The sequence below is a fragment of the Chaetodon trifascialis genome, chromosome 22 (genome assembly GCF_039877785.1).
Source record: "Chaetodon trifascialis isolate fChaTrf1 chromosome 22, fChaTrf1.hap1, whole genome shotgun sequence".
In the NCBI taxonomy this organism is placed as follows: Eukaryota; Metazoa; Chordata; class Actinopteri; order Chaetodontiformes; family Chaetodontidae; genus Chaetodon; species Chaetodon trifascialis.
Window position 1 is genome coordinate 5,924,895 of NC_092077.1, and position 21,809 is coordinate 5,946,703.

The 21,809-nt window shown below is 45.3% G+C and overlaps 1 protein-coding gene across 11 annotated transcripts in view; it reads left to right on the forward strand.

The window, feature by feature from the left end:
- nav3 (neuron navigator 3) overlaps positions 1–21,809 on the forward strand; it is a 301,610-nt gene that overhangs the window by 226,376 nt on the left and 53,425 nt on the right. For 8 of the 11 annotated variants that reach the window (XM_070992307.1, XM_070992300.1, XM_070992302.1 and 5 more), the window contains exons 10-12: positions 7,886–7,994; positions 16,195–16,602; positions 18,990–19,109. In XM_070992307.1, the coding sequence (XP_070848408.1) occupies positions 7,886–7,994; positions 16,195–16,602; positions 18,990–19,109 (637 nt within the window). Of the gene's footprint in view, positions 1–2,441; positions 3,256–7,885; positions 7,995–16,194; positions 16,603–18,989; positions 19,110–21,809 lie in introns of those variants that run through there. The other 3 variants (XM_070992306.1, XM_070992310.1, XM_070992311.1) reach the window with 2 other exon arrangements.

Below are 21,809 nucleotides of genomic sequence, written 5' to 3' on the forward strand. Positions count from 1 at the left end.
GGGTTTTGTTTTCAGTGTCGGCTTTCTGACAGCGCTCTTTGACATTTGATGGATATTTTTATCCAAAGCCCCATATCCAGATGGAGGGATGGATGGAAGAAAATTGGGTAAAAGAGAAGTTTTAAGCTTTGAAGCAACAGGCAGTTTATTGAGTAAGGGGGGTGATGTTGAGGAGAAGAGGCTGAAATCACTGAGAAACAGAAACGTGCTGCTGTATTTTGTTCATCCTGTATATTTCAGTCTATGATCCTTTTGTCACATCACCTATACAACCGAAAAGTACTGGTTTAGGTTAAATCAACAAACTGTTTGTTTACAAAGAGGGAAGACTGCAAACGTCTTTATTGTCCTTTAATTACAGTCAGCAGGCATCTGTGCGATCGAGCCTCTGCAGCGCAGAGGTCAGGATCGAGGGACACTTGACCAGTTTGAAGGAGTTTCTAACCACAAACTGAAATTCCTGACAAGGAGCAGGATGAGAGGTTAAACCAGGCAACACACCATCAAAACGCAAACCGCCAGGACAGAGAAATCCCATTGTTTCAGTTGGATTTCTCCAGTTGCAAATAAAGACTTCAGTGCCTCAGCGTGAGTTTCCTGACAGTGATCAGTCGATATCTGCTGGACTGTGTCATCTCTTTTAAGCGCGATTCTTTTGTCAGTGACTTTAGTTACTGAGGATCCTTCTGAGTGCATTTTTAAGCAGAAAATCCCTCTTGTGGATATCATCAGGACTGAAACTGCATCCTTATAATAACAGAAATAATAGAGGTCAACTTGGATGATGAATCAAGCAAACCGCTCACTCAATGAAAAATAAGACGTCAAGTTCAAAGTGCCTACAAAGCGCAGTGTGCACAAACAACAGCGTGTGATTACAGGTTTGGTTTGTCAGGTCGGCAGTGACATTCCAGACATTTTGCTTCGGTCTCGGCTTTTCTGAAGCCCATCATTTGAAGGATAAAATTAGACTGCAGTGCTGACCGTTCCCTTTGTTTGGGGTCCATTTCAAACACTTGCGCTTTGTTGTCACACGTTTCATGGTCGTCTCACATCCTTGGTTTTTTCAGTAGAAATGAATCTCCGAGAAGGAAATTCAAGCGTGTGCACACCGCAAATACCACATGACAAGGCTGCTTGTTTTACATATATAGGCTGAACCAATGTCAATAGTGACAATATGCAAACATCAAAGCGGCAAAACTAGATAAAAATCTTTCCTCTCATGTTGATTTAAGCTTTTGTGAAACTGTTTTTAGACACAGAAAGTAAAAACAGTTCAGCGGAAGCTCTGAAGTACTTTCATTGATTTGTGTTCATTTTTTTTTAACAATAGCAGACTAATAGTTGCAGACTGCAGAGTAATAGTGGAAGGGTCACTCAGACTGTGAATGGATAACCTTGATTATGGTTTCAGAGGCAACTGCTTCCAGTCTCTTCTAGCTATTGCTAACAGGATTTAAAAATGTGTGGAGGACAGCTGTGACTAACAGCAACAGAGCTAATAAAGCCTGCATTGATTGATGGGGATATGTTGGTTCTGTGGTCTCATTGTTGATCCATGATAAGCTGTTGGCTCGCTATTTTAGCTCCTCAAGATAGCATTTAATTAAGTCAGATGGCCAGCTTGGTGCAGCAGAGGCTGCAAGCTTACAGGTGCACTGTCCAAACAACTCATTGTCACACAGTGAGGGACAGCTAGCAGCAGAAAGAGAGGGGAGGATAGCACGAGAGAGAAATGATAACGGCGAGCGAGAGGAGGGAAGAGAACAGAAAGTGAGAGAATGAGAGGGATTAAGAATAAGAGAGGGTAATAAACAGAGAAGGAGGGCTGAGAGGGAGAGAGAGAGAGCGCTGCAGGCTGCATGCTGGAATGAACAAGCAGACCGAGAGCTACGTGAGCCTGTTCGCCGGCTTCAGCAGCCGCTCATTCTCCGCTGCGAGGAGAGAGGGACCGTCAGAGAGTCAGAGGGGAGGCAGGAGAAGTGTGGCAGTGAGGTGGTAATTAAAGGAGAGACAGAAGGTGCAGGGAGAGAGATAAGAGTGGATGAAAAGACACTGGGAAGAGATAAAGGGAGTGAGAGCGCAGGAGGCAGAGAGAGAGAACGTGTTGGTGAGGGAAGGGAGATGTAGCGACTCGTTCATCCACACCCCTGACTGTGGTGGAGGAAGAAAAAGGAGCCAAGAAGACAGAGAAAGCATGAGGACACGAGAAGGAGTGGAAAACCAGTGTTTGTGTCTTGCTCAACGTCTGACTATGGGCTGGCTCGAGGATGGATCTGGACCCTACCTACATGCCTGAGAGGGAGGCTTTCTCTCCGCTCTTCACCCTGCGCTTGCTTTCCCTCCAGCCCTCTGAAGCCTGGACCTCAGTTGGGAGGCGTGGGACGTGGGGACGCATCTCTCTGCCTCCTCCGTCCTCCAGTTCCTCCTTCCCTCCATCTGCTCTCTCAGTGACAGCGCAGCCAAGATGTGAAAAAGAGACAGGTAAATCCACTTGCACGCAGAGTTTCACTCACTGAGCCGCCAGAGCCGAAAAGGTAAGCCGAGAAAAGGGAGGGGAGCAGTGAGCAGAGATGAAGAGGGGAGCGGAGTTCTCGGTGTATCAGGGGGGCAGCCCGGCTCGACGGCCTCCCCAGCCTCTCCCCGATAACCTCAACCTGCGGATCAAGCAGCGCTCGCTCACAAACCTGACCCTGCTGAGCGATGGCGAGCAGCGGGTGTACTCCTTTGAGCTCGACGAGCCACCGCCTCATCTTTCACAACCTCAGAACTCTTCGGTGTACTCATCCTCCACGCAGCGGGCAGGAGGCAGCCTGCAGGGAAGCCCAAGGAAGGAGGCACTCGCAAGGGGCGGAGGTGTGCGGGGCACCAGAGCTCGATCACTATCACTCTCCCTCACCAAGGTGCTCTCTCAGTCAGAACACTCCCTCATCCCAGTCCCTTGGCGATGCACAGGCGCAGGCGGGCGGCCACAGCGGGCGTCATACAGCGGCCACCCGCGGGCAGAGCCGGCGCGGCCATCCAGGGAGGAGGGGGGAACGGATGAAGAGGGCAGCAGCGGGCGTTCAGACGAGGAGCCAGCAGGCAGGGGTGGCGGGAAGCGGGGAGGCAAGGAAAAGGATGGAGGATACTGGGCAGAGGAGGAGGTCTCAGGGGGAGGTCCACGTGAGGGAACGGCTCAGCTGGACAAGGAGGTGATCCTCACCATGCTAGGTGACCTGGAGCAGGTGCTGCACACACAACCACGCCCACGTAAGTCAACGCAGGCAGCGAAGTGCAGGAAGCGAGCATGAATGTGGACAGCTTTACGTACTATAGACACAAGTATTTGCGGGAATTACATTCTTTCCACATGAAGGGATTACTATGACAACACCACAAATTGCAAGCTTTGTCCAGGAAGTAAAAGAATTTATGTTAGCGTGAAGTTTTGGTGAAGTTGAAAAAAAGCAAACAGCAGAACATGAGAATGTCAGAGCAGAAAACGCCTTCAATAAGCTGGTATTTCTCTTAATCCTCGCAATGAGGAAACCTATTTCTCAGAGCACACCATTAGCATTTTAAGACATTATTTAAAAGAAATTTGTGTGAAAGCACACACACACGTCCCCCCTCGTGCATGAAGCTGTTAGTACGTCCTCACCACAAGATCTACACAAGCAGCTGTCGTTTGAATTCCTGCACACCGGCAGATAAAAAGATCTCTTTCACATGTGTATATCCTTTTTGTCACTTGCAACTGCACACTGTCACAGTCTGCCAATGAAGCACTCTGCTGTGTGTGAACGAATGAATCTAACCTATAGGTTGCCATGGGAGTATGCTTTGTGCTTCTGGAATGAGCACCCATGTAAAACCTGGCTTTGATGGGAAGGGACGTGAGGGGGAAGGTTCAGTCAATGACATGGACCGTTTGATAGGGAGTTGTGACAGCGGAGATGATTATTGTGACTCTGCAGATAAAGCAGAGATGCACAGCAGGGCGAGCTCAGGCAAGGAGCAGATTATTGCTGATTTCCTTTAAGCAGGTTGAGGCATGATGCAGCATAAAGAAGAAATACCTTGAGATATAGATGATGGAAAAGCAACACCTCACCCACTGAAAAAGCCCAGCTTTTATTACTCGCACCTCCCTCGCTGCCTGTGAGTCACACAGCCAACGTGATCAATACCTTATTATTACACCTTTCAATGTGTGTGTGTGTGTGTGTGTATGCGTGAGTGCATGTGTGTGGATGCTTGTCCACACTCTGTGCATACAGGTGCTTTTTTTTCTTCTGCATGCATGCCTCCAAGTGTGTGTGTGCGTGTGTGTGTGTGCGTGTGTGTGTGTGTGTGTGTGTGTGTGTGTGTTTCTATGCGTGTGTTAGAGGTCTGTTCAGGTACTTGAGAAGCCATTTACATTTTGAAGAACTCTTTCACCCCCAAGTTGGCTTCCAAAGCGTCCAGCTGCTGTGGAGGCAGTTTGCGCTTTTAGCCTCAGGGAGTAGTTGTCGTTGATACGTATTAACAAGCTCTCAATGTGCTGCAGTGCCTGTTAGGGAACACATTCAGCAACAGGGCCACAGAATTGCGTGCAGATTTGTCTCTCTCTCTCTCTGTGTGCGCGTGTGTGTGTGTGTGTGTGTGTGTGTGTGTGTGTGTGTGTGTGTGTGTGTGTGTGTGTGTGTGTGTGTGTGTGTGTGTGTGTGAGCTGCCATAGTGACACACCATCGACTGACAGCCAAAGCTTCATTAAGACTGATTTGTGACAAAATGCTGCAACAAGGCTAGCTTACAGTTATGTGTCATTGTGCGTCTGCCTGTGCACGCTTGTGTGTTGGCATGCATGTGTGTGTGTTCTAATTAGATGACTGGGATGGTTTTCTAACAGTATTCAGCTGGAGCGAGGGGCATCAGTACCAGTGAACATGCATTATTGAAAGAGAGGGAGAGAGAGTGAACTGGCACTAAAGCACCCTCTTGTACAGTATGTGTGTGCGTGTGTGTAAGTGTGTCAGTCCCTAATGGCTGTTATTTGCATTTTGTTGCATCAACTCTATTTCGAATGGTGTTTGTTCTACACCACTGTGTGTGTGTGTTTGCACCTTCCCTCCTTCCATGCCCACACCCAACTCCTTCATACACACACTCTCTGACCTGTCCTCAGTTTGGCTGCTTCACAGCCTCACTGGGCCAAGAGCTGGTCAGCAGCTTGAATCCCAATGAAGGCTTTGTGCCTTGTCACCTCTCTGTGGTGTTGGATACTGAAGTCCAAAGCTAGAAACACACATAAGCAGCCACCACATTAGGATATAAGGTGTTGTGAATTCAGCTCCACACATGTCCACTACTCTGTTTGATCTGCTAGAGGGTGCTGAGCTGGGAATTTGCTTGTGGGCACTGCGTTTTGGAATGAATATTCATTTTCTAATTCGAGGCTCCAATGTGTGTGTGTGTGCGTGCATGAGTGTGTACAGTGTTGTGTTGCCTGTGGGGTGCTGTTTTGTTGCCGAAAATTCCGCTCGCCTCTCCTCCTCTACTGTGCAGGTGAGACCTCTTCTCCTACCGCGGTGAATTGCTCACACACTCGCACACAATAACAACCATAAACGCACACACACGCCTTGGGCTGCTTCTCAATGTTGCACAAAGTAGCCGTTCATGATGGAGAATTCAGGGCCAGATCTCCTCATGTCATTTCATAATGGAGTTGTTATTGGATCTTTTTTGAAGGGGCCCCAGTGAGGAGAGAGAAGACATGAGAATGGGAAGAAGAATTACAGAAAAAGAGAAACTCGGATAGCAGTGATGCTTTATGTTTGTGGTAGCAGAGATCCATCTCCCATTAATTCCTTGGGCTGGATCTCCGACACCTGCTGAAAAAATGACATATTGACACCAATGACCAGAGTACAGAAGCTTCTGTTCATTGGCTGTGAGCGCAGTTTTGTCACAGCAGTTACATGGATTCTTTTTTTCTAGCAGGTTTTCAGCAGATCATATGCGCCTCATCAATTTGTAATTACTGACCACGGAGTGGGCATCTGACATGGGGTCAGAGGCACGTGACACCACCATAACATCACACAATCTGCAATCTGTTTGCTCTGCAAAGACAAGGCACGACCCCAATTATACTGAGTCGCTCTTTTTCCTGTGAGGTCATGGCACAGCACGATACAGTGCACATGAGGTCAAATGTTGACTTAATTTTGAAACAGATTTTTTTGGATGCCGACATTGGATTTTTTTACGAGATCTTTAAACTATGTCATTTACGCCATGTTAACTGGTGTGTCAGCGTCACCAAGGCAATTCTCTGCACATTTATTGTACCTGGTGAGCAAAGTGACTCAACAATGCACATTGTTGCACAGCATTCACCAAAACAGAAAGATTGGTGTCAGTGTGCAAGATCAGCTACATACTGGCAGTGTCGTGTCAGTCTGTTCAAATTCAATAATCTTTCGCAGTGAGGGGGAAATAGACAGGAAGTGTAGAAATGCCAATGATATAATGCCGAGTCCAGTTTTGCCCACTGTGGCTTTTCATTGAATGAAATGTGCAGTTTTGCTAGAGAGTTTATCCAAATGCCTTGAGGTCAACTCAGAAATTGATTTCTATAGTCATCCAGGGAAAACCGGCTTAGCTTTTCTGCTTATTTTCCAAACCAACCTGCTTCATTTTCCAGCATATAAACACCTCAACTCTTTTTCTCCTCCTGGCACTGAGCTGCGCCGCAGGAGTTGCTGTGGGCCTTTTCAAACCTCCAACCTACCACTGCTCCCATCTGCTCCCATTTGCCCCAGTCGCTGTAATCACAGTAGCTTTCTGTCAGTATGTCTGCTCGGAGCGCTGAAATCAGCACACGGTGACGGAGCACAGCTTCTCGTGCTCACGCTGCATTGTTGCCTTGTGGTACGAGATCTGCTGGCTCATTCACGTCCACTGTGGAGACAGTTTTCTTCTGAGAGCGCCTCAAAACTGGAGAGCACTGTGACCAGCAGCCATTCTGTGTATCGTGCCACTTGTTAATTACCCATTCTGCGGTACCTGCCCGCAGATATAGGCTAGCTTGATGAGCTAAAAGAGAGGTTTAATTGGAGCAGACAAGCAGATAGTTTGGGGCGCGCCCACAGCTCGCAGTTATGAAATGTCACCCACCCTGTGCTTATTAGCAGCGCTCTTTCAGAAGAGGCCGAATCAAGCACTTCATCTGACAACAGAGCACGAAGAAGAACACGAAACATATGACGAGCCCTCAGAGCCATACGCGGCTGCAGGGCCCGGTAGGAAGACGGTGGACTGAAGTGGCAGCGTTTTCCAACGTGCCAGACAGAGAAGCACAGGAGCTCTGACAGAGTTTGCTTTCGCAGGCACACGACTGCGTCCCGAACTAACTGACAGAGCGCGTGGTGTCATGGCACGACATTTCTGCTTTGGCCTCAAGGAAAAATGTCAGTACTGCGTAAGATAATGCATCTGCTTTTTCAACTAAAGGACTGCATGTGGTGCAGCCTGACAGGCCGCTTTATTGTATAGCTCCCAAATTGTCAACATGGGATTCAGGGACATGCACCCATGCTGGCTGTCAGAGTGGTTGCTCATCATTCGGTTTCCATTCTGAGACATCCAGTGACATCCAATAAAATGCTGTATGTCACATGTCCTCTTCACTTCTTATATTGTGTGTTTGTACGTAGAGGTGACTGCTCTGTGTACATGTGTGTGTGTGTGTGTGTGTGTGTGTGTGTGTGTGTGTGTGTGTGTGTGTGTGTGTGTGTGTGTGTGTGTGTGTGTGTGTGTGTGTGTGTGTGTGTGTGTGTGTGTGTGTGTGTGTGTGTGTGTGTGTGTGCAGGTCCAAACATGTCAGTAAATCATTTCAAATGTGTGTCTTCAGGAGAGGATCCTGAGACAAGACGCATGAGGACGGTGAAGAACATCGCTGACCTGCGGCAGAACCTGGAAGAGACCATGTCCAGTCTACGGGGGACACAGATCAGCCACAGGTAGGCACACACATGGTACTGCCCATTACTTTGTTACCTACAGGTAATAGTAAATTACTCTAGTGTGTCTTTTGATTAAGTCATAGACAGTGCCGACAATGTCTTGTCTTTGAGATATAAGAGGACAATTATTTCCCATTCATATCCCTTGTCTACATTTCCCAGACATTCCTGGATTCAATCCATCAACCCTGCAGTCATGAGCTCACTAAACTGTCAAAGCAGTAGCTACAGCACATGCAAAAATAAGCAGCCCCTGTAATTCACTCACATTCACAATATGGTGCAATGCTGCCACTTTCGTGTTCAGTCTGCTTCCATAATGCCAGTTTATTTATGGATTCAAGAGTTTTCAGCCAGCTCCAACAGTCCGAATGAAGTTTTAAAGCACTTTCAATTGACTTAAAGTGAATTATTCTGCACAGTCTGGCTTTAAACCACCATATTATATAACTGAGACCACAGTATAACACCTCAAATAGGATCATTTATAACTCACAACCCAAATGTAAAAATGCTCCCATCTGCCTCTTTGGTGATATACTTAATTATTTCTACTTTTGCTGGCATTAGATGACTGTCACTGCGTGTTATGTCTGACCACTCCAGCAACATTTTCGCCCGGTCGGCTTCAAAGACTTCGACCCCCCACCTGGCTCACGGTGGGCATCGTGCGACTTCACTCAGGCACTGTTTTAAACTCAAATCAAATGCAGAGAAAACTAATTGGGCTGCCAGTGGTTATTTTAAGACTCCCACACCTGTTTTGAAGGACTCAGCTATAGTTCGCTTTCTGTCTCGACAAGATAAGAAAAGTTTGCTTCACTCTTTTCAATTAAAAACAAATGAGGGCTGTAAATTAAAGTCAGCGAATGTCACAAATAAGTCACGCACCTACCAGCTATGTAAATGTTGTTTGACGTGATTAGTGTCAGCTAGTTAACCTTTATTTGTTGTTGTTAGTGTCTTTTTTTTGGCGACATGGGACCAGCACAACACAGACATCTTGTTTCGCCTTACAAAGCGGGTATGCCGGACGTATTATTAGCAAACAGCAAATGATAATAGCGTTTAGAGTCCTGATGAATGTAAGTTCAATATTCTCTTTTTCTTTTTAGCTCTGCATCACTTTCCGCAACCTCCTCGGGGACACATGCAGCTCTTTAGCTGCTAAATACTCCACTATGTTTTTAGAGCTTTTTCTCTGAAAACAGCTGCCTGCTACATCTGGAAACAACACCGATGATGTTGAGAGCGAACCAAAGCGATAAAGTTGCAGGCTGGACAACCAAAATGTTGAAACGCTCCACAGAGCTGAGGGAAAGTCTGGTAATGATTCCCTGCAGGATTCTACAAGTGACCCCTTTCACATCACTCAAAAACACATTTGATCCATTGTAGATTATTGGCCGCAGCAGCTTTAAGAGACAAATATGGTAATGTTGCGTGCTGGTGTAAATGCTGCTGTTTCTGTGACCCTGGACAGGAACAAGCGATTATGGGAAATGTTACCAGAGTTTTATCATCTCAGCGCAGAGCTGCAGCCTATACAGACCCGCTTTGAAAGACTGTTTTCACATTGAGGTAATGTGTGGCAAGTCTGAAGCTGAGGCGTGTTTAATCAAAACAAAAGAGACACGCTTTGAAGACGTCACGAGCAAACCACTGAAAATAACCAAAAATGATCAGGTTCACGTCTCTGCGGCAGTTATCCGAGTCACTTCCCTTGTCCGTCCCTTGTCCTTGGAGAATAAAAGCAGTTCTGATTTTGATATCTCTGACTCACCGTACACAGTTTATCACTGATCCAACTGAGAGATATGTCTCCAGCTATTAATGACGTTCCCTCTATTACCGTGCCATCTTCTCCACATTTCCTGGATTTAATTAAAAACAGGCGTCACCTTCCTCAGCAGCTGGCACACATGTAATGACATTCTGGAGTTGATGGACAACCAGTGCCTCAAAACGCTGTCCCATCTGTGAGCCACGGGCAACTCGGAGAATGTAGCAGTGTAGAGACTGCGGCTCAGGCGAAGACAAAATGATAGCTATTGGTTTATGTCGGCTCCCAAGGCAATGGCTCCCTGCTCGTCTCTCTCCTTCTCCCTCAGTCTATTATTTTGTGTGTTTTGCCCCATTTGCAGAGGAAGATGGTGGCCAGGCTGCCGACAGCCATGACAGATGGCAGTCTTGTGCGCCCGCATGTGTGTGTTTGTTTTCTACTTCTTTTTTCCTCAGAGGAGTCTCAGCCGAGGCCCGATCGATAGAAGCGGCATTGTCTTACCACCACATTTAATCCAGTGGGACCCGCAACGTTGGGGTGCGAGGTGTTTGACTTGTCCCGCACTCATTCGCATGCATCAGACAGCATGAAATGTGTGCAAAATGCATCATCATACCTCCACATTAGCATCATATAGGGCGGGTGTGCATATGTGTGTGTGATTAGGAGGAGTGAAGCAGTCACCGCTGGTCTAAAATGGCAGCAGGCCAAGTGAAATAGTATATGGGCTACTGCGCAGTTTTCAAGCGTTCGATTTAATGGAATGAAAGGGAAGTTGGCCCCTGAGTGTGCGCCTGTGTCGGACATGTTTGTATTCTGAATGTAAGGATAGCCTCAGAGTATGCATACTAATTCTGTCCATGACAAAAGCCCGGCCAGACCGTCCTAATCTCTCCCCTGGCTAAGAAATGGCTGTAATCACCATGAAGCTTTGAAGCACCTTAAGTAATTAATCACTGTTACGCTCGAGCAGACATGACCGTCATATTCATCACCGTGTCTGTCTCTGGGCTGTCTCTTTGGGTTTCTCCTTCTGTACCTGTTTACAGCCCTTTCATGCAGGCTGGGTGTTCAGGCCCTCAGAACATGAAACAGCAGTCGATTAGCGCAGCAGCAGCCACCATGCATTCCTCTTCCTTCAAATGTTCCACATATAGAAAAACAACTTATCGTCATTATGTCAACAGCATTAGTGCTGAGCCCATTTGTGCCAGTGGAGATATTCACCTCAAATCGAGGGTGCGCTTGTTCTTTTGACACTCATAAAGCCGAATAGCTGCGCAGGAATACTGACAAAATTGAAATTTGTTTACATTTTTCTTAAATGTAGGACATCTGTTGCATTTGGATGCTGTTTTATTTGTCACATGAGCTGTGAGAACAACATGTGTGTGTGCCATTGCCATTTCATACATTTTGGCAACTTCTGACAAGGAATATATTCAAGACAGATGTTTTGCCCATCTGTCTTATGATTGTATCAAAGTACAGAACGCCAGCTCCATGCAAACACAACCTCTGACACCAACTCTGAATATAGTAACACATCTGGGTTTTTGACATTAATGCAGGTAAGAAAACCCAGCCTGGTTCAGGATAAAAGCACACCTGTAGTCGTGCCGCCACGTTAGATAAAATACTACTGCGGTCATTATGTAGCTCACTAATATCTGCTCTTGCCGCCATTTGTTTTGCATCATTATGTGCTGGCTCTCTCTGCTACATTCCCCTGCTCCACAAAGGCCCAGACATTCCATGCACATCATGAAAATTTAGATCGAAAGTGACTAGAAATCGTGAGCGGTCCACAGCGAGGCGCAGCTTTCCTGGAAGCTGGTGGCAGCTAATGTTACCTAAGATCACTGACCCAGTTGAAAATGTGTGCGGTTAAGCTACGGTTTCATGGGGCCCTGAAACCGTGTCCCTTTCTCATTGAGCTGACCTTGCTACACGGATGCTGCAGCCATGGTGGCAGCTCAGCTCGCATCCGCAACATCCCTCAGAGATCCAAATGTGTTGGGTCCTCCACACACAATCTGTATTGATCAGAATCATTTAATTTCCCTCCCCTGTTTTTTCTTTATCCAGACAATGAAGAGTTGTATTGATTGACATTTGAAGGGAAACGAAACAGGTCCACGTGTGAAGAAATGCTGTGATGTTCAAGGACAAACCCTGCCACAGCTAACGGAAAAGGGAAATCTCCCCCACTCTTGACTCCCTGTCTGCTGAGGCCTGAGGGATTCCTGTCTAGGCTCTTGGGGATTCAGCAACCGCCAGATGACATTTTGAACATAATAGCTTCACCCGGCCGGGTTTGTTTATTTTGTGTTTACATTTGGAACACAGAGAGAATTGGGCCGGCTAAATTATTCATTGCTTTGAAAGCGTGGAGATAGCCGTTGGTCCTATTTGCGTGCATGTGCAGGATTTTGAAGCGAGACAGAACCCTTTTCTTTTTTTAATTTCATTTAACTGACAATTCAACACCGTACAGTAGGAGTGAAAAGGCAAAGATCCAAAAGTGCCAAGATGACAAGTTCTTAAGAGTAATGAAGGGTCAAAGCCGTAGACGCTTTTCAGGCCCTGACAGTGTTCTTGTGAGAGCAGTCACAATGAGCGGAGGAGTGACGTGATTCAGCTGGAGGAAGGTAATACGAGGCACTTCTTGACAAGATGAGTTTTCAGCCTTTGATGGAAGATGGAAAGTGACTTGGCTGTTCTGACTGGAGTGTTTGTGCATGTGTGTGAAAGATGGTTGTGCTGGCAGCGGGGCGGGGACGCTTTCTCAGGGTGCAGATTGAAGATCTGCGCTGTGATGGTGGCGAGCAATTACTCTGAATTGCTCTCAACCTACTGGGGTTTAACATCTGCCGGTACCAATGGCAGCCTCACTGCTGCGCACTCACACACACATGCACAGTGCCCAGCATATACACACAGATGCACATAGACACATGTACACAGAACAAGGTAGTGACAGTTCAGGGCAATGTTAGATCACATACCAGGACTTTCCTCCATCAAACACGGGAGAGCAGTAACTGTGTAACCCAGCAAACATTATTAGGGTTACTGAGTTACAAATTGTATATATTTAACATAAAGGTTATACAATAAGGCACCTGCTGATGATAGCTGTAAATGCCTTACGTAGCAATAATACTTGTCACTTGTAGAGTAATCCTATCTCTGTTAGTTCTCTTGATTTTACTTTGTATGTACATGCCTCCAGCTCAATCTCAATATAGTTTTAATTGCAATGTTTATTTTTTGCACAATTTAAAAATTTTAATAATGTGAAAAATGAAACCAGTTGGCTAACTACAGCTGATAACCTGTAACTCATTGGATATTTGCAATTTCCAGCTAACAAAATGATAGATGATAGATGATAGATGATAGATGTTAATGTTGACTTCAACCAAACAAGGAAAATTGAGTTTTCAATGATTAAAATTCATTTATAATATATTATTCATATATAAACTAATACACCGAAAAATCACTCTCTAATCATGTACATCAGTACATGTAGTGCACTGTGTAGCGTATAGCATGTACCTCTGCAAACAGCCCCACAATGCAATGCGTCAACACTGCAGAAGTGATAATTACAGTCATCCAACAGTACACCTGTCAGTCATGATGCACAATAATGATTCTTACAGTGCCAGAAGTCTCAGTTTCCTGCTCAAAGAGAATATATAGCTGAGTGTATGTTATATAGATCCCATAAAGAGATGATGGTGACTTGAGCAGCAATAGTTAAATGTGTAGAGCCTTCTTTTAAGAACCTTTGAAGTGGTGCTGCTGAATTCCATCTTTACCGAGATCAGTGAATGAACCTCCACGAAAATTACAATCATCTGTACAACTCTCAGACTTCATTAGCAACAACGAGAGAGAGAGTTCCAGTGTATTTATATTTATCATTGCTCAGCAATAACCAATCTCCTGCCGTCAGCATGGATTCTTCTCCTGCTCAGCTCTTGGCTAAACACAAGATAGTTTCCCTCTGTTGGGATTTCTGTTGGTTTCGGTTCTGTTTGTACCAGATCCTCAAGAAGCAGCCGGGTTTATGGGAAAAGTGCTCATAATTTTGCGAAATAATGACCCTTATGAGGCTACCTAATGATTTGGGATAATTATATGGATCACAGTTAATTTGACAGCGATATGTTGGTGTTCAAATCGCCTGTGTGTTCGTATGTGGTAGGTTAGGTTAGATCTGAGCACCTTTCCTGTACTGTACTTGCTGCTCAGCCCTATCCTTCGGTCTGTATGCTCATTTATCTCGACACCTACACACACAGTCTCCCTCCGTTTATCTGTCTTTTCTCTCTGCTGCATGGAGATAAAGATAAGCTGATTTAGCGAGCTACATTGTGTACGAACGGTTAAATGATTTAGATTTCTATACCGTGGCAAATAGATTTCTGTATTTCCATATTTGGCTGTGATCGCTTGTTAGATAAATAGCTGGGGGGGGGTTGTTTGTTTGTTTGTTTATTTGTTTGTTTTATTTGGCTTCTTGGCACTTGGCGTCTGTGTGTGTGCGTGTGATCATCTCAGGAGGTGTTGATACAGATGTGTTGTGAATATGGCTGGCGTCACTGCCCCTCTGATGTTGGCACTTGGCATCACAGGGGTGCAGCGTTCTGCCCTTTCTCACTCATCACACACACACACACACACACACACACACACACACACACACACACACACACACACACACAGAGCTGATCTCACACCTCTCTCACTGCTATGTGAGAGGCGCTGCTTTAAGATGTCACTGCTTTTGTCTCCTAATAAAGGCCAGCATACAGAGGCAGGAAACCAAATGGGTGTCTCATCCCATTTATCCGTCTGCTGTCCCTCTCTTCAGCTCCAGATACATTTTCCCCTTAAAATTATTGTTTTAACTAAGCAGAATTCTTCAAAAGCAATGTTGCAGCAGTTTTGCAGCAAACATGAACTAAACTGCGTGCTTTTTGTACTAACTGCATCTGCAAATGTGGCAGCGGCAGAGTGTCTTTACGTGATATCCTTAGCCAGATAGCCAGTTTATTACAGCGTCACTATCTGTGCCAGCAGCCACATGTAAAGCCTTAATCCTGTTCACACTTTTGCCATATGTGTTGGTCTTGTTTTCATGGCAATATATAATGCAACCCACCATTATTTGTTTACGCAGGGATATTTGTGACTAGAGTGCACTTATCCTTAAAGAAACAGATCGGAGCAGCTTTGCGGCTCTATGGCAGGTTTGTTCCATCTCTCATCATGTGAATGCAGTGCACTCTTTTTCCCAGCAGAGAGAGCTCAAGCTAGGTAGCACTGCTGCTACACAGCGAGTTGAAGGGCTTGGTGTGTGAGTGGCCATGGGGATATTACTTTGTGTCCTGTTGACTCACTCACACCTCTATCATGCTGTCGCTAATTTGAAAAAATCAATTAGGTTTTGCAGAAAGTAATCTGGCGAGGCCTCCTTTGAAAGGTGAGAGTTTGTTGTTGCACAGTAGCTGACATGTTCAGATCATTGACAGCTTTAGAGGAAAAAACAGGCTGCGGTGGCTGTTGCAGGGCTAATGGAGGATCGTCAGGACAGTGAGTCAGTCCTCTTTGTCTCCCTCCGTCAGGTTTCGTTCCTTGTCTTGGCTGCTTTTATTTGCTAGCATTTCACTTATTCTCACACTCACACGTTTCTCTCTCTTTCACACAAAGATCTCTCTTTCTCTGGATGCATTTTCATCCTACTGTTTATTTGCTCTTGGTGATGTAACAATTTGGAAAACCTGTTTGTAATAGTCTTGTCTAAAAATTGTGTGATCTTGATCAGTCACAGCGTAGCTTTTGTATTGCTTCCTTGAAATATAATTAAAATTAATTAATTCAATTGTCAAACCTGCCTTTGACATGATAGATTTTACATTCTGTGGCATTTCAAAACTCTCTCTCTCTCTCTCTCTCTCTCTCTCTCTCTCTCTCTCTCTCTCTCCATGTGATATACTGGTGGTCTGATGGTCTGATGGTCTGGCATATATCCTCATCTTCACAAGTTAACACAGTTGGAAGAAAGAGCACTTTAGAGAGGTCACACGCACACACAAACGCACCCATAACAATGTTGTGTGTCATTTTGAAGGGAGTGGCGCTCAACTCATGCAGACAGCTCTCTACTTAAAATGTGGTTGATCCTTTCACCTGAATGGTTTACCCTTCGCACAGGAGTGCACAGGATAAGATGTCTTTTGTCCATTAGAGGCACTTTTCCCAAGACCCTCTACACACAGTCTTTAAGAAGGGTTTGCCACTGTCAGAAAGTATTACATTGATAATTATCAGTTTTCACTGTATCAGGGAGTCAGGATTAATTCGCTTGTTTCTCTCTCTATGCCTCTGTCTCCACAGTACATTAGAAACAACCTTCGACACCACAGTAACCACTGAGGTCAATGGGCGGAGCCTACCAGCCCTCACCACACGTTCCTCCCCCATGGCCTGGCGTCTGGGCCAATCACAAACCCCGCGTCTTCAGGCAGGCGACGCCCCCTCAATGCCCAGCAGCTACGCTGCGCCCAGGGCGAGCACGACAAGCGCTGGCACCACCACAGGGCGCTACACTGGGCACTCGGACCCCTCCAGGTTTGTGCACAGCGCCCCCCTGAGGCGAGCAGCAGCAGCAGGGGCGAGGGGGGCGGAGCAGGGGGAGAAGGGAGGAGGAGGGCTGGAAAGAGGGAAGCAGATGGAGGTGGCAGGGTACATGAGTGATGGGGACATCCTAGGAAAGAACAGCCGGATGGATGAGATCCTCAGCGGGTAGGATTACTAGTGCTAAGCATGTTAGCTTCCTCTGATGCACTGACTAATACAGAGTTCCTGTTTTAAAGTCCTAATCAATAATTTGACCATATTGATTACTGGCATATTCACATATATAACTGACCAGATGAGAACTCAAGGCATCGTGTTTCTCAGCTGATCATACCTGAAAGTTTCTCCTTGTGTTAAAGGTTGTCTGTGAAGTTTTCTTTTAAATAAACAAAAATTCATGTTTACATTTGCTGTTACTCACCAAAATGCATTTTGCGTATTCTTGAGGCCGAACAAATCTAAATTGTGCCTTATTTAAATGCATATTTTCTTGCTAGCATTCTTCTTCTGTGTTGTCGAATTGTTACGTTTCTCGGCACATTACTGCCACCAACTGCCATTCAGAGGAATAGCATTGAAGAGAATGTAAATCTAAACAAACATTTAGCATCATCATACCAAGCTGTGAAGTTATTTTTACACGTTGAATGCATTACTTACACATTTTTAAACCTGCTGTGTTCATGACATTTTGTGAGACATGTGAACTTTACTGTCTGAAGCAGAAGACATCAGCTTTAATATAATTGGCCTGCTACATCATTTATATTACTTAAAATAATACTGTAAAGGTCATTTGTTTTTTGAAGGATCATGAATACAAGTGACATATTTCCTTTCAGTGTCACAATGCACACTGGGTTTAGTCCAAAAACTCCCTGTGTATTCACAGCCACCAAGGCGTTACCCATTTTTCTGTGTTCATTAATACAAATAGCTTGCTGATGCCGCCGAGGCTATCATAGGTTTGTCGTGTCGTGAAGGATCAAATGATACATTTTCGTTAACCTTGAAGGTACCTCAATACACTGACAGATGACCTGAATGATAAAGATAAGTCAGTGTCTCCCACATGCTGTCACGACAACGTGTGTGTGGGCGTCTGACCTTCATTCGTTCAATAGCAGTAAATGCCTTGAGCAAGGGCGTGTTCAAAACACCGTCTACACACACGAGCACACACTCCCACTTGGCCTTGATGCACTTAAGATTTCCCAAAAAGGGTTTCTGGAGGCAAAGCGAAGCCGATGAGGGGAAGTTGAGGGAGGAGTGATGGAGGAAAGCATCCATAGGATTAAAGACATGTCAGAACAGCAAATGTAACAACATGTCGGGAGGGATAGGTGATTAGCTGAATTCTGAGCTTAATTAGCTCAACACTAATGATCTCCATGTCCTATCAGCCGTGTCTGATAGCTTTCTGGCAGTGGCTTTAAATCCCACCACTTACTCCCTGCCACATACACAGATCTGCAAACCCATTTAAATGTGTACCTTTTTGGAGAGTTCACAAAATTGTGGATTTTTCTTCTCCTCAGATGCTTTTTTAAGGCTTTGTTACAATTGAATTATGTATTGTGAGGCACAATCCACCTCACCATGAGGACGAAACAGGAGCGTAGACTCACAAAACACAGATGAGATTGAGGACCTTCACTCCACAAAGGTTTTTTTTTTTTTTGCATCTATACAGAATACAAGCAAACCAAGTAACAACAAACTTGATCTCCTGTCAGATCAGGGTGGTGGGTGAAGGCTCTGTGTATGACTAAAAGATCACTTACATGTCAAAACCTGTTTCCAGTTTTAGAGAGCACAATGGTGTCATTGGGACACTCTTTTGTACACCACCTGTCCCTTAATCGCCCTCAGGTCACTGCGACCCAGGCACTTTGTTGTTTGGTAGCTGTCCCTCGACATTACCTCCATCACTCTCTGCTGCTTTAGGTTTTGGCATGTTCCATCCTGCTTCCCTTACAGCAATCTTTGTCACCCAACCAACATGCAGACACCTAATTCAATTAGCAGCTTGAACATAATTGTCAGTTTAGTGTGGTTTGCTTATAAGGTTGCATCTTACCCAACTATTGAGACAGAGCTCATTACATATGCTGCATGTTTTACATCATCCAGTCACTGCATCTGCTGCACATGTTGCCACAGAGACCACACAAGAACAACATCATGTCCCGTTTCCAGGAATAATAGCTTCCTCTTATGCAGCCAGTCTGTTCCAGCAGCAATCATCTCCTTATACTCCTCAACCTGTGGCATCCCACTTGCCCATGCAGTCTCATGCAGAACAGTCACAGCCGTGTACATGGTTTGAGCATAATGATGAAAGCAGTGTTCACAACTTTAGTGCCAGGAGTGGTGAGAAGTCTTGAAGTTTCTAATAATTCAGAAGTAACGCATACTTATTATTTTGTCTCCATCCTTGATACTCATATGTTTCACAACAGGAGACCATATGCTTCAGCCTGTGATGGATTCAACACTGCATACTGCATGCCAAACTGAACTACCACCTCTAATTGATTCTCCTCTCACAGATACCTTACAGACGGCGGCCTCCATCTGTATGCACGGAATGCGGGCAGAGCCTCAGACGTGGCTTCTTCTCGAGAAACATCCCAGAGAGGGAGCAAAGAAGTGCAGGGCGACATAGACAGGTAAGGATGGAGCCTGTCAATCATACAGCGCTGCTTGCTTCACTGACATGTGTTTGATATGGGTGTGGTATACTCACGTCTCATTGAGGTTCTGCAGTTTTGATATTCATGCAAGGACACACTGGATGCATGAAAGCACATTTTTAAATATCCAAATTGGGCTTTTAGCGGACGCCAGGTGGATGCTTGCAAGGGCAAATCCAGCAGACACGCCGGTGATGCACGTGCGTGAGGAAAGTGGTGCGCTGTGGTGAGAATGGCAGAAAGGTTGTGTCAACTCTGAGGCTACCACAGGCAGATCCTCTCTGGGTCAGCTGAATTGAGTTGATACAGCTGCTCGGGAAAGCTTTCATCGTGTCATGAACGTCGTGGCATGCAAGCAAGGACAAGTAGCATTAGCGATTCATCTAAACAAACTGGTACACTTGGTATGCTAATAAGGAAAAAAATCTACATCTGTACATCCTGTTTTTTTGTAATAAGGACATGCACACTGTTATATTGCCACCCTCAGAAAATTTTGTCCCTACACTTGCATAGAGGATTTTGTGAATATCCACTAATCTCTATAAAAGTGGCTTTTATGCAACTGATGTTGGCACAGAACTAATCATAAGGTGAACTGGGGTCAGCACCAGAGTGCTTGACTTTATTCACATGGTGTAAGAGGAAGAAATAGGAGATAAGAAAAGAATTCAGAGTTGTATTTTTTTTTCCAGTTGAAGATACAAGGTTATGAGGGGAGATGATTCAGTCCTGAAAAGATGTAAGTAGCTTTCAGCCTGTGAAAGATGATATGGAGCAAACACACAGTATCTGCGTCACACCAAACACGTTTCATTTGCTCATAAAAAAAATAAAAAAAAAAAGAAATAAAAAGCCTTAAGTAGAAAGTAGGAAATAAGTTGATGTCCTTCAGAGGGCAGCCCCCACTGCAGGGACATCCAAGACTAACTGAGGTGGAAAGGAGAGGCGTGCTATCGATTTAAAGCTGTCAAGCTAAGATTGTGATGACAGGCCCTCAGAGAGGCTGCTGGGAATCAACTGATGCAGTGACATTTCCCAGTGTCGCAACTTCAACTTCTGCCAAGACTTTAATGAGTGAGAGTGTTTAGAGGAGTGGGAGGCTTGAAAAGCAATCAGATACGGCTCTCTAGAATTAGTTGGCTTTTGTTATCGTGCTTTAGATCAGTAAAGTGCTGTTAAAGACACTCTAAGCCAACCCAGCAGCACTCGGCAAATTATAATAACTCGAAATAATATCAAGGCGCATTATGTTGTTAGATTTTAAGATTGTTACGTGGTGGGACTTCAGCTTAAGGTCTTGGTGCAAGGAAAAGCAAGTGTGTTGAATGTGCAAATTTAAAGAGGGTAAATCTAACTCGCAGACGCGCTGGTGATGTTTTTCTTCCCGTCTTTGTTTTTGCTCCCCGTCTAAGACGTATAATCCAATTGTTTCATAGCCCGAGCGATCCTGATTTGTCTGGGTTACGTGCTCCTTCTCAAAGCACATGCGTCACAGCAGTCAGTCGAGCCAGTCAGCCAGGGCGCGCGTCCGATCATATCTGTGATCGGCCGAGCATCAAATCACGCTAGACCTGACCGGAGGTTCAGAGCAGGTGATTAACCTGCCCCTGTCAGTCTCACACGGATCTGCCTGTCAGATTTTGACACTGAGGCAAAGGCATGGATAGGATAAGAATAAATATGAACCCTGTGAACTGCCTCTTCCATTTGCCGAGTCTTAGCTTCACCCCGCATGTGTTTTATCTCCGCATTTGAATATTTTGCCGAAAGTGTCTCTCACCTTGCCTTGACATAAATCCAAAAAATTGCAGCTTTTCTCAGATAAAGTCTGTGTTAGCGCTTTGGGCCTCTGGGGTGATGAGGAAATATTGATGGCTGCTTCCCCTTAAGATGCCTGCAGGCAAGAAACTACTCCCGATTGGATCAGAATCTGAACTCTGGAACCTTGTATTCCTTCCTTCCTCCATTTCCCTTTTCAAAACTATGTGAATGTACACACACACACACACAAAAGTGCACGTAACTTTAATGCTTCCCCCTGCCTCCCTCTGACATGTGTGATTGTCAGAAGCCGAGCTGTCACTTCCCGCTGACATACAACAAAGCTCAGGGGGGAAATTCATTTCCGAAGCGATTGCTCATCGGGCTTCACACCTCTGCCTGGCTTTAGCCCCCTCCGTAGGACAGGATGTGCCTTCCATGATTGGCTCCTTCTTCATCCCAAAGCCTTCGTCTTCTTTTCCACATAACCCTCCTGGCTTTAAGTGAAATGAATAGCGGATATTGCCCAAGTTCAAACAATCTGTTCGCTGACTTTGAGGAACTTTTCATCTCCTCAGATGCACATGCTGGCATTCAAGGAAAGACAAATGCCAGCCAAGCATTTTTTTTCTTCTTAGATTGTCGGTAAGTCAAAACTAGAATGTTTAGTGTCTCCTGCCCTGATGTCAGCCATGTCTTTCATGTCACTGTAAACTAACCAGAACAGGTAGTGGCCATTTTCAGTTGCATCATAGTCATATTCTTTCTTGCATGTCTGCTCAATTTCTGCTTTATTTTGTCTTCTTTATCTAAGAGAAAATGTTGGAGGAATACAAGGAATAGTGCAGTAGGACAAAAGCCCCCCCCTTGAATAGGCTGGTGTAGTGTATCTTCAGTTGGTGGTATTTGTAA